Here is a 13291-nt window from a genome sequence, read left to right as displayed (position 1 = left end):
ACTAAAAAGGATTATGGACTCAGCCTCCTTTCTTAGTTGAAAAGTAAATCTTCATATTCTATCTACTACTCTGTTCACAGGCACCTGCTGGCATGATAAACAGTCACAGTTATAGTTCCAGAGCATACTTCTTCGACAATCCGAGACGATATGATAGTGATGATGACTTGCCAAGACTGGGAAGTTCAAGAGAAGGAAGGTAGTTGCACTGAATTAGTACCAACATAGATTAAAAAAAAAAAAAAAGCTTTAACCCAAGTATGAAAAGGGTGATTTGCTGATATATATCAATAAATAAGATCATTTAACATTGGCACATAGAACAGTAGATGTTAAACCCATGATGAGACCTGTATTATAAAGAATTATCATCTGCTCCTAAGTCCATATATTACCTTTATTTGAGAAATGCCTTTGGGGGTAAAACGGCACCCTTTCATTTCAGGATCCCTTGTTAGTTCAAAGCTGATGGGGGTTGGTGAGCAGAGAAGAAATACTATTATATGTGTTTCCATATCTACTGTGCTGTTCAAAATGCACAGGGAAGCCCTAAATAAAACCTGGGAAGGCTAGCTTCCAAAAGAAATCTTCAGTGCCCTCCTTGTTCCAAAATCATTACAAGTCCATCCCATTAGCTTTGGTATCAGTGCAGAGAAAGCCTTAATGCACACTAAATAATGCTTTGAGTTTGATACAGCATTTTCTATAATCCTCACTTCATCTGGACAAGTTACTTAACCTCAATTTTTTGTCTGTTTTTCATCTGTAAAATAGGGATAATAATAGAACCTCTCTGATAGGTTGCTGTGAAGGCTGAGTGCATATGTGTGTAAACATACATATGTATGTCCTAGAATAAAGCCCAGGACATAATAAGCACTATGTTACTATTATTATCTGATAATTAAGTTCTACTAATTTTGAATGGTATTTATTCATTCTTTTCTAATATGTGATACAGAATCAAGGATATTAGATATGTTATTGAATTTTGTAGAAAGCCATTATTTGGTGAAGAACATAATTCATTCAAAACTAGAAGTGCCAACATGAGTTATTATATCCTGATCACATTCCTTTTTTGCCCCTTTTTTTTCAGCTTATCAAATTCACAAGGTTTGGGCTGGTACGGCACCATGACTGGCTGTGGCAGCAGCAGTTACACAGTCTCTCCCCACCTGAATGGGCCTCTGACAGACACTGCCCCTTTGCTCTTTACTTGTGGTAACTTAGATATGAACAGTCACCATAGCTTATACGTAACACCACAAAACTGATGGCATTACCAAGTTGTGATTCTTCAATCATTTTTCATGAATGTGTATATTCAGTGTGTTTAAAGTCCATCTGCATAAACATTCCATTATCCGTTACAACTGAAAACAAAGCCTGGAAATGTGGCTGAGTCCAGTGGAGGACACAGCTGTTACTTTTGACCTCGTCCTGGTAAAATGAAGTACAGTGGAAAATTTGGAGCCAGAGAAAAGAAGGATTAGATCTTAAGGGACTTGATGGCCTCCAAACATCCTGACTGTGGAATATCAAACGCATATTTGCACTTTTATCTTTGTTCTGAAAGAGTACACTGCAGTCCCCAAAGTCATACCCAGTGTTCACACTGGGATGTTATGTTGTACATCAAATCAGGAGGCAGTTTCCCTACAAAAATCAAAGCCTGTATATTCAGCAGTGTACTCCATGTGGAATTCTTACCCAATAAAGGTTATAGTGTGAACAGTGCACAGAATGAAGGCATAAAAATGTATCATTCTTTTGAAAGATCTATTGAAAAGATGTAATCATTGAAGATAGTTCTTTTAAGCATGATTGTACAGTACTAACTGAAATTATTCAAACAATCATTTTAAAGAAATTATACTAGTAATCCTTTACAGGGAGGACCAGCAGTGTTCTTTGGAAAGCCACAGTCATTTCTTCAAGAGCAAAGAATACTAATCAAAATTATGTTGCTACTTTGAGAATTGGTCAAGTGATTATTCTGTATGGTTAAGATAATGCAGTAGTTTAAGCATGATTCTTCAAGAAAACAACAGCAATTTTTGTGTAGGGAGATATTGATAGAAACTTCTTAGGACTAAAGTTTACAGATGCACTTAAGAATTATTCAGAAAATATACAATTCTAAGTTAAAACATGAATACATTTTCAAAGGCATTCAATTAGCTGAAATAAAATAGAGCAAATCTTACCTATTATTCCTATGAATCAGGATTATCCTCAGGTAAATTAAATCATGATGTGTTATTGCAGTGAACGCAAGTGCAATACTTTGTAATACATATAATTCTTCCTTTAGTTTTCATTTTTATATCTTGCATATGGGCAAAGCCAAATTAAATTTAATCCAAATTAATTCCAGCACTAGACTAAATGAACAACTTATGTGAAGGTACTAACTAGGTAAGTATAAAAACCAGTGGTTAACAATATTGGAGTACTTTTAGAATTACATTAAAACTGTCTTGAACGTCCTATCTTAGATCTAAAATATATATATATATATATGGTAGGCTAAAGTGATAGAGAATTTTAAAATGCACTTTCTACCAGTGTCTATATGGAAAAAAGTAGATGCTAAATACCTCAAGAGCCCAAGGTAACAGGCAACATTGGAAGTTGTCACAACATGCTTAAAGATGACTATATACGGTTATTTGGTAATCTGTTTCTTCAGAACTGGAACTAGTACAACTGTCCTTTTCTGTCTTTACTTTGATTAGAAAGTTATGTTCTTTTTCTGCTCTTACATAAAACATCTTTTAACTTTTTGATTGATTCAGTAACTTCACAGAAGTATAACAGTAAGTGAAACCCTAAGAAAAAAATAAAATTTTTAATGCTTTTGATCTCTTGGGAAGCTGGTACACAGACAAAGAAATTTCATCTTTTTATCGTACAAAATAATTCTGAATTCAGTCCAAAGCATAAACTTATACATGTCACTTTGGATTTATAAAATTTATAGTATAGAATTTATAGGTCATAATAGGACAACATACCATGCACTTACCTGAGCATATTTTTACTGCAACTTCAGTTACTGGGTTTCTTTTCAGAATGCCGACTATTTATTGTCTTAATAATGTTAGGTGTTTAATTATCTAGAGCTGTCTAAGAAGATGTGTTGCCTTTGTTAATCCTTGGGGTTCAAAGTGATACATTTTTTCTAGGAAAGCTTCCCCAGACTTCCCTACATAATGCTCCTATTTGACCAGATAAGTGAGGATTACTTTTGAAAAATATTTCAGATAAAATAACCTGGTTTTTTCAGTTGCATTAGCTGATTTTTCCAAATCTGAGATTTGTAAATTTCTTATCCCTGACCAGGGAACCTAAATTCTTGCATTTGTCTCCTTAAAGACATCTCCCACAATAAATCACCAAAGACAAAGAAAGATAAACTTCTGGCCCATTTTTTGCTTAAAAATTTCAAAGCACTAAGAGCACTTTAAGTCTGGTCTTGAAAGAAGGATTTGTTTATCAAATCAAAGGGCTATCGATCCCCTGTTCATCCTGCACTGAAGCACATGATGACAATTTCAAACCTTCTTTTTGGTTCACTAACTAGAAAAGAATTTCATTGCTTAAGTGTGTAATTCTACAGTGATTAGCAGTACTTGTTTTTATTGTTTCATTTGGATGGTCATTAATTTTGAAACTCTTGCCACTCATTATAGCTGGTAGTAGTTTTATGAAAGATGTAATTTATAGCTAAAGTGGCTTTTTTAAAGCATAGCTGCCTTTTTTATTGTTTAACAGTGTTTCTCAGCTATAAAATCAGTGTCAAACTGGTTATAAAAGTATAGCTGTGGCCAATGAATGTATTTATTTGTTTCACTAAATTGTAACAAAACACTACTGTTAAAAATAAAAGTGTTTGTGCTTTTATTTGGAGGTCTGGTTTTCTTAATCTCTTTTAACAGACTACACCCATTGAGTTTCTGTCATGTAAGGATAAGACGCCTACCATAGGAAAGAAAAGAATACCTAGAGTTCCAAATGACAGTTTACTTTCAGTGAGATTGTCATTACAGATATTCCTCGGCTTGTCCTAAGCAAAAATGCATCGAATACAGCTGGCCTAGAACATTACAGCTTAGACTGAAAGTGCAAGTGAAGTCACTCAGTCGTGTCTGGCTCTTTGTGACCAGGTGGGCTGTAGCCCACCAGGCTCCTCTGTCCATGGGATTATCCAGGCAAGAAAATTGGAGTGGGTTGCCATTTCCTGCTCAAAACACTTGTATTAAACTACAGTTGGGCAAAACCATCTAACACAAAACCTGTTTTGTAACAGAGTGTTGAATATCATGTAGAATTTATTGAATACTGTACTGAAAGTGAAAAACAAAATGGATGTTTTCAGTACAGAATGGTTGTGTATGCGTTGTTTACCCTTGTGACTGCGTGGCTGAGCGGGTGCTGTGGTGCTGCCACTGCCCCAGATCATGAGAGAGGTCTGCACTGCATATCACTAGCCTGGGGGGAAGAGACCAAAATTCAAAAGTGGAAGTACAGTTTCTATCAAATGTGTTCCGCTTTTGCACTGTTGTCAAGGTGAAAAATCTAAAGTCGAACTATTGTATACATGGATAACTGTATGTACTGAACGTTGAGATAACTATGTACATTAGCTGTACACTAATTAGTATTACACACTAATTTGATATGAAATGCCATACTTTAAAATACCAGTTATTAGATAGTATGTGCATACGTGGTAAGTTGCTTCAGTTATGTCTGACTCTGCGACCCTATGGACTACAGCCTGCCAGTCTCCTCTGTCCATGGGATTCTCCAGGCAAGAATACTGGAGTAGGTTGCTATGCCCTCCTCTAGGGGATCTTCCTGAGCCAGGGATCGAACCTGCGTCTCTTATGTCTACCTGCATTGGCAAGTGGGTTCTTTACCACTAGCGCCACCTGGGAAGTACCACCTGGGAAGCCTATATTAGATATTACATGTTTATTGAAACATTAAGCTAAGAAAAATCCTTGTGTGAAAGAATTTACAACACCTCTCTCCTTCTCCTTAGATTCTTAAACAGGTAGAAATTTATCTAGCTCATATTCCTGGGCAGCTTTTCTTTGATTATTCAATAAATTCTTCAGTAATGTTTTCCCCTGAAAAAAGAGTTCTTACCATTTTTTCCATAATAGGCCCTTTTCATAACTTGCCAAAACCACACCAAATTTCTAATATAGTTTCAGAAGCTTTATTGATCACCTAAAGTCCAGAAATCCTTGGGCGCCTACTGACTTACTGTGAAGAATATGTGGAGTGAAGATATGATCACTAGCAATAATAAAGTTGTCATTTTAAAAGCAGTTTATTCAACAAACATTTATTAAGTGTTCATATGCCAAAAACTACGCTGTGGAGATGCAAACATGGATAAAGTTCCTTTTCCTGCTCCTAAGGAGCTCACATTCTAGTAAAGGAGACTTAAAAAAAAAAACAATACAGTACAATAAGTGACACAGTAGAGGTAGGTTGTAATTACAGTGGTGACACAAAAGAAGAACTTAGATGATCCTCCTTGGATGGAGCAAGGGCGAATTCACAGAAGTGATTGCTAAGCTGGACCTGCAAGGATACATAGAAATTTCCCAGGTGGGGAAGGATGGCTAGAGCACTTGATAGAGAAGAGCAGGCACCAAGGTGTGGAGGCCTGACGATGCTGCATCTGAAGAACTGTAAGTCTGTTTTAGCAGAACATGAGGTTGGGGGAAACAGAAAGACCCCTATCAGAGTACTTGGTTCACCAAGGAAAGAGGTCTGGTTTCCTCCTAAAGGTTCATGAATTCACTGTGTGTTAAGCAGGGAGTAACATTGTGAGAGTGCTTCTAGAAAGCCCACTTTGGTAACATTGTGAAGCAAAAGAGAGGAGACAGGTTGGGTGCAAGGAAAAGGTTTGTACTTTGGGGAAGAGCAATGAAAATGCAAAGACAGTGATATATCAGAGATATGGAAATAAAATCCAAAGAGATTAGACACTGTCTGGACAGGGGAGTGGAAGGGTTAGCCGAGAGAATTTAGATGATGACGGTTCTAAAATTAACCAAAGGAAGGAGCATAGGCATAAGAGTAGGTTTGGGGCAGATGAACTTTTTAAGATGCACACAGGTGTCTGTGGGACAACCAAGTGAAGATGCGTAGAAGGAAGATGGTCTGAGAAGTCTGGGCTAAAGATAAGGATTTAAGAGATCACTGAACTGGAAGGACTCAAGAGTGAGAAGTGGTGCTGAAGACAGCAGGAGTAAAAGCCTAAGGAATAACTTAAAGAATACATGAAAAGAGGTACTCAGAGTGAGGGAAATACAAGAAACCTAGTGGAAAACAGATATTTAAAGAAGGGGCTGTCAACAGTGTCAAATGCAGGAAAAAAAGAAACGGCTTGTGAACCAAACCATAGATTTAGAATTGGGATTTAGACTTCAAAAGACAAGATTGTTAGCTACTAAGAAAAAAAAGCCAAATTTCAGTTAAAGGAGCAAGTGGAGGGGGACAAAGTGAAGACAGGAATATTCTTTCAAAAAGTTTAGCTGTTAAAAAAAGAGAGAAAGTAGGGGCATAAGATGAGAGTTAGTTACACAGGCAAAATAACCATTTAAACCCATCTACCAAATTTTCAGAGTACCACACATGTCCTTGCACTCCTATATTTGGTGCTCACTTCATAGTCTTTTGAGTCTCTAAGAATACTGACTTCATAGTAGGCTAATATCTTTCTTTTCCTGCCCTATTCAAATTAGGGGGGAAAAGAAATAGAACATATATTATTGAACTTAGTTCTGTGATAATTAATTTAAATATATTGAATACATTTTCATACATTCACTCAAAAAATATTTGTTGGACACCTACTATGTGCTTGACACTGTATCAGGCCATAGGGACATAAAGAAGAAAAAGTATACAGTAGTGTTAAGTAGCATTTCTAAGCCATTATATAAATAAACCCTGCTTTATTAATAATGTTACATCTCAACCTGATATACCTGCTAAGACATACAGAAAGAGCCCATAACTTTGAGGTATACACTTCCTTTTTTCCTACAATTACTGTGTGCTATAAATTCCTAAACCCCTTCAAATATTTTTATCATTGAAGATCTTCCCTTAATGAAGACTTCTAAAAATTATAGTTTAGTTATGGGGAAAAGAAAGAAATGAATATCACGTGCAAAACCCCAAAATTTTATGCCTATGACTATACAGCATTAAAAGGGTAACAAAATTCAAAAAAAGAATTTTAGATTGGAACTCAAAATGATTCCTTATTCTGAGGCTTATAGTAGTATATAGTTGCAGATATTTTTCCTGAAAAAAAAGTCATTGAAACATTATTCATATTACACATGGTTCAAAGGACATGATGCCTATAACTGACTCTTCAAGAGAAAAAAATAGTATATGCATGTATATATACAGAGATAGCATGAGCGAGAAAGCAAAGATGAACAATTAAGGAATCTGGTAAAAGAATTCTTTGTATTGATCCTATCCTGGAAACATTTCTATAAATTTGAAATTATATAAAAATAAAAAGTTTCCCCAAATTTTTATTCAGAATCAGGGAAAGTACTATGAGAATAAATATATAAATCTATTCAACTTTTCACACTGTTTAGAAATCCCTTACACCCTTGAATTATCATTGTATCTTTCTACACACCAAAATAAGCCAATCAAAATAGGAAAATAACTCTAAAAGTGATTTGTTTCATACCAGTGTATTGTAGGGTTGCCAAATAAAACACAGGACTCCCAGGTAAATCTGAATTTTAAAGGAGGAATAAGTTTTTGGTATAAGTTTGTCCCATATTACATGCAACATACTTATATTAAAAAACTGTTGTTTATCTGAAATTCAAATTTAACTAGGCATTCTGTATTTTTATTTGATAAATCTGTTCACCCTAAATGTTGAACATTTAGGCTGGTAGTAATTTAGGCTGTTAATAATGGAACATAACATTCTCTTATAAACACTTTTCACATTGGCCATAGTTTAATTTATATTATGTCTTCTTACACAAAATTCTAGTTTGAGAGACTTAAAACATCATTTACTTAGATTTACCATATGTGAATTTGATAATCCTGATGATTTTACTTAATATTAAACATTAAAGATGTACCACATTATCAAAGGTTTACTTTTACTCACAATAATATTACACATAGATTTAACACAATTTAAAAAATTGTTATTTAAAACAACATAATTCCCTTTTACAAAAGCAGCTTTATATAAAACATTTGACTTAAGACTGTCATTGCTATTTATGCCTTTGAATGAAATTCCACTCTTTGGCCTCCACTGTCCAGAAACAGGCACTTTTCAACTTGCTTTCTTTAATGAATATTTTGTAACAAGTTCCTGAAGTTTTCTAATTCTTTCACACTTGTTGAAATTCTGTAAACAAAATAAATTTCACTCAGAAACTATTTTAGATAACTTTTCTCTACAAGTTATTCACTTTGCATTTTCAGAACACAGAAAAAAATGTTAATTTATTTCAGCAAACATAAAGGTGCATAAAACATTTAATCTATTTTGATGCATTTTTGTTCTTAATTTGACATATTAAAACTAAGATAACATTCCCCAGAAATCAGTTATTTTTAATTAGTCACAACTAAGTATTAAAGTTTCTAAGTACAAAATTATAGAGTGCATATTAGATTTTTAAGTATTCATAAGTATATTCATATGCTTATTATTTACAGTATATAAGTATATACTTTATACCTAGATATAAAGTATAGGTATATACTTTATAAAGTACATAGCATTAAAATATGTATTTAAAATATGCATAAGTATATGAACACTTAATCAATTTACCATATTTATTAAATATACAAAGAATCAAAGCTTTTGGACTACAAAGAGTGAGAACAGTAAACATGTGACCAAATTGTTTTCACTAACTTATAAAAAGTTTGTTATTTTAAGTATACTTTAGCTCTGTTCTCCACCATGAAAAAAAGTAGCAAAATACTCAAATATAACTGTCAAGCTTCTGTGTACTAAAGAATAATTTATTAAATCAATTTTTTAAGTGAAGAAATATAGCCCTTAAAAATATGTTAGTCTTTTTAAATATAAATCTCTGCATTCTTTAGATTTGATAGGCCAGGAGGAAATGCATCTGTGCTTAAATTTTATAATGTAAGTTCCTAATGTTAAGCTTATTTTCTAATCATTTTGATGAAAATTATTTTTAAAAGCATGATTAGCCTTTTTACACAATGGCAAATTCACAAATTTTAGATGTACACCTACATTACACAACATGATTTTTTCTAGGACCTTCAAAAAAACATTCGGATAGCACATAGATTAGAAAAAGTTTACAAATTCCGTAAGATGAATACTGAAGCACTCAGTGAATTAATAATGATTACAAGAGTCAAGAGGTGATATAATGATTGCATGTATCTACAAAGTTAAAGTATTTCATAAGATCACAGAATTCTGTAGGGAGATAATTTCACTAAACAGGATATTTCTTACCCAGTTTTACCTGATAGTATATGTGTTACATTAGACTTACTTGGCTTGCAAAAAAAATTTTGGTGCAAACTAACCTTCCAAATGCATTAAATAATGATACTATTTCTTGTCTGGTTAGATGGAATTCATAACTGGGTCCACTTTCTGGCATATTTGCAATCAGCTTCTCAGAAAACAAGATCTTCAGAGCAGTGCCCAAACCCTGAGTCTATAATAGAAATAAGAAAAAAAGAAAAATCAGAAAATTCCTTGTGCAAAGAAAGAAAACAGGATTGAGCTTGATATGCTTACCTGAAGCTTTCCCCACAGTCGACACTTCAGACAACCAACACAATCCATGATTCTTGAAATATTTCTAAAATGCAGTCGAAAATCCTCCTAAAAATAATTTAAAATGCTATTAAGATGTAGTATATGGTCAAATACTAAGTATCTCTGAGTGCCTTCTATGTGCCTCACTGTGTGCAAAACGCTGGAGAGCACCAAAGGGAAGAAAACTGAAATCAGTGTACACGGAACACCTCCTGCACACCAGAATCTTTACATATGTAATTGTATTTCACCTTCACCACAAATGCAAAAATGAAAGTCACTCAGTTGTGTCCCACTCTTTGCAACTCCATTGACTATACAGTGCATGGAATTCTCCAGGCCAGAATACTGGAATGGGTAGCCTTTCCCTTCTCCAGGGGATCCTTCCAACCCAGGGATCGAACCCAGGTCTCTCACATTGCAGGCAGATTCTTTAACAGCTAAGCCACCAGGGAAGCCCAAGGTATTATTACAATCTACACCTAATGAATTAAAAACATAAGGTCCAGAGCAGCTAGGTAACTTGCCCAAATTCCCATATCTAGTAAATAGCAAATCTAAACCCCAGGACTGTCTGCCTCCAAAACTAGACTATCTGTAAATATACAGAAAGTAAATGAGATGTTCTATTGTATGTGATTATTAACCACATGTCAATATCAGGAGAGGGGGCAGAAGTTGTATGACATCATTTACCAAAAAAGAAAAAAAGGAAGGGAGAAAGGAATAAATAATGGAAGGAGCAACAAGTAAAAACCTTTGGTTTCATAATAGTTAAATGAAAGCCCTTCTCTCTGGTATTAGGAAAAACAACCAGATCTTTTACCATTTATTATTAGCATACATACTTTATTATCATACAAAACTCTACAGAATATGGTGAAATCCATGTACCCTCCACCAAGTTTCAGAGAGAAACTCATTAAACTCATCCAAAAGCAGTATGTCTTTCAGGGGTAAGGAGGAAAGAAAGGAAGCCAAGAACATATCCTTCTTTCACACCAGTGGAAAGTACTAATTAATTCTCCAATGACTCCCTTGTCCTGAATTTATAGTGGAATCCCAGGCTTACAGTACTCGCAGCAGGAAATCTGACATACATTTCAGATGAAACATTCATTATATCAAATGGCCTATAATTTGGTAAGTGTATAATATTTTGTTTGCTTGTTTTTATTGTGCTAAACTACACACTGAGCTCAATCAGAAGAGAACATAAGCAAAGATCTAAAAATGGGAATAAATCAGCAAAGACTGGAACCGACTATTCAAAGCAGACCTCAGTTCACTCTGGAGACAAGTCTTTCCCCAGATGCATCATTCAGCCTGAGACTTTGAAACAGTCAACAGCTGTACCATGTAGAAGATTTATAATAAGGTCCCAGGTCTTATATCTTATTAACTTACTACAAAACCCAAATTATTAATATTAAATGTTACCATATGTTAGCAATATTCTATATCATGTGTTTCTATACCCTTTAGAATAAGTAAGAAGTAATTCTAATTTTCAACTTACTTTTAAAAAATATTTACCCAGCAATATTACTCTAAGTAGATTTTTGGTGATTTGAGGTTTCCTTTAAACTTGTATTTCAACCTCAAATTAAAGAAAACTCACACTTTTAACAAGAATAACAGAAACAGCGCTAAAATTACTCTGCAGTTGATGTTCCCATCCTATGAGGTGCTGACCTCTGGAGGATTTATAGTTGATGTAAAAGTCTATAAAATCCCTGAGTAGACAAGTATTTGTACATAGACAGAACAAATAGCTCACATGTACACACTATAAATTTTCAAATGGATATAAATGTTATGGTCAATAAAACACAGCTTTTACTTTACAAGTGTCAATAAATGCATGGTGGATTTTGGCAGTTATATTTTCACTAATAAAACACTATTATCATGTGGAAAGGCATGAAAGCTCTTGACTTAGACTTATACTTTTAAAGCTTGGAAGCCTCTAAACAATGATAATGCTTTTGTACAGTGTCTAAACTCAGTATCTGAATCTATGTTCACTAATTCAAATACTTGAATGTGGCAGCTCTTGAGTCTTTGTATGACATATATGGAGAATAAATGTGGTTGCCTAACAAGAGTCAAACTAACATTGTAAAATTAAAACCAAGCACATATGTTTAAATGAATGTAATATAAAGGAACCAAATTAATAAGCTAGAAATTTACTAGACCAGAACAAAGAGAAAATCGTTATGACTTCCACAAATAACAATCAATGTCCAATAACCTGAGTATATTCTAAAATTAACTCAGATTAGAAAAATGCATTATCCTTAAAATAAACAGACCCTAAGTCACTTACAAATTCTCCTTCTTCATACACATAGTTTTAAGATCAATACTAAAAATTACAGTCAGTGAGGAGAATGATCAAACATTCTGTGGTTAAACACTGTGATCTATATTCAAAGAAACCAATTGGCTAAAACACAATTCTCACCCAATTCTCAGATGTTTTATAAGCCTTCAAGTGAGATCCTATTCTGTGTTGAAGTGAACACTGAACACTTCTCTTTCATACAAGTCCTCTACTTATAACCATACACTGATAGAGTATAAAGGAGACAAGAAGAGATATTAAAATAAGCTTATGTGACTGTTCAAATCCGTGATGTTCACTATAAACTACAATTTCAAAAAAAGTGAATACCAATATCAACAAGTTTCCTTGGTGTTTTATTCTCTTCTTGTAAAAGGACTCAGAAAAATTATGTGTTAAATTTCATAGGATATCAAAGCTGAGTATTTCGGAGTTTCGATAAAATTAAAACAATGTGAGAAATATTTCTAATCTGCACAATATAAAACAAGTAGATGTCAAAACATTCTCTCCATAAACCCGCAAGTGTACTAAAAATAAGACAGATATCAAAAATAGTAGGGGGAAAAAAGTCATCACAGCATCTTCCCCCTCACTTCTAAGTCCCTGGAAGTTGTTTGGGAGGTTATATAAGCACTGAGGTATGTATTTCTAGCAAGAATGCTTTAAGTAGGAGGTAGATGGGCAGTCAAAAATAACTATTATCTAACAGCAAAGAAAGCAAGAGTGCAAAAAGTATTTTGTTTGCAAGCTATGAAAAATAAGGTTCTTTCAATATCGAAAGAAACAAAAAATTAGAAACAAAGGGATACTGTCATAAATATTCTGATGAAACCAGATCAAGCCCACTTCTACTGAGGACCACCTGCTTTACTTACCTATACCTTTATAATTGAGAACAATAATATAATTTTACTTAAGTCTTCAAAGTGAAAGTGAAAGTTGCTCAGTCATGTCCAACTCTTTGTGACCCCAGTCCATGGAATACTCCAGGCCAGAACACTGGAGTGGGTAGCCTTTCCCTTCTCCAGGGGATCTTCCCAACCCACGGATCGAACCCAGGTCTCCCACATTGCAGGCAGATT

The 13291-nt window shown here is 34.2% G+C and overlaps 2 protein-coding genes across 2 annotated transcripts in view; one reads left to right on the top strand and one right to left on the bottom strand.

Moving 5' to 3' along the window:
* GPR137C (G protein-coupled receptor 137C) overlaps positions 1-1747 on the top strand; it is a 55896-nt gene extending 54149 nt beyond the window's left edge. The window contains exons 6-7 of the mRNA XM_069597604.1: positions 81-199; positions 1100-1747. Coding sequence (XP_069453705.1) covers positions 81-199; positions 1100-1277 — 297 coding nt within the window. The 3' untranslated portion in view covers positions 1278-1747. The remainder of the gene's footprint in view (positions 1-80; positions 200-1099) is intronic.
* A 3599-nt stretch (positions 1748-5346) lies between these two features.
* The window catches only part of ERO1A (endoplasmic reticulum oxidoreductase 1 alpha), a 54526-nt gene continuing 46581 nt past the window's right edge, over positions 5347-13291 (bottom strand). Inside the window, exons 13-15 of the mRNA XM_069597603.1 lie at positions 9836-9922; positions 9619-9752; positions 5347-8440 (exon numbers count right to left, since the gene is read on the bottom strand). Of these exons, the coding sequence (XP_069453704.1) occupies positions 8380-8440; positions 9619-9752; positions 9836-9922 (282 nt within the window). The 3' untranslated portion in view covers positions 5347-8379. The remainder of the gene's footprint in view (positions 8441-9618; positions 9753-9835; positions 9923-13291) is intronic.

The sequence above is a fragment of the Ovis canadensis genome, chromosome 7 (assembly GCF_042477335.2).
Source record: "Ovis canadensis isolate MfBH-ARS-UI-01 breed Bighorn chromosome 7, ARS-UI_OviCan_v2, whole genome shotgun sequence".
In the NCBI taxonomy this organism is placed as follows: domain Eukaryota; kingdom Metazoa; phylum Chordata; class Mammalia; order Artiodactyla; family Bovidae; genus Ovis; species Ovis canadensis.
This window is presented reverse-complemented; position numbering and strand designations above follow the sequence as displayed.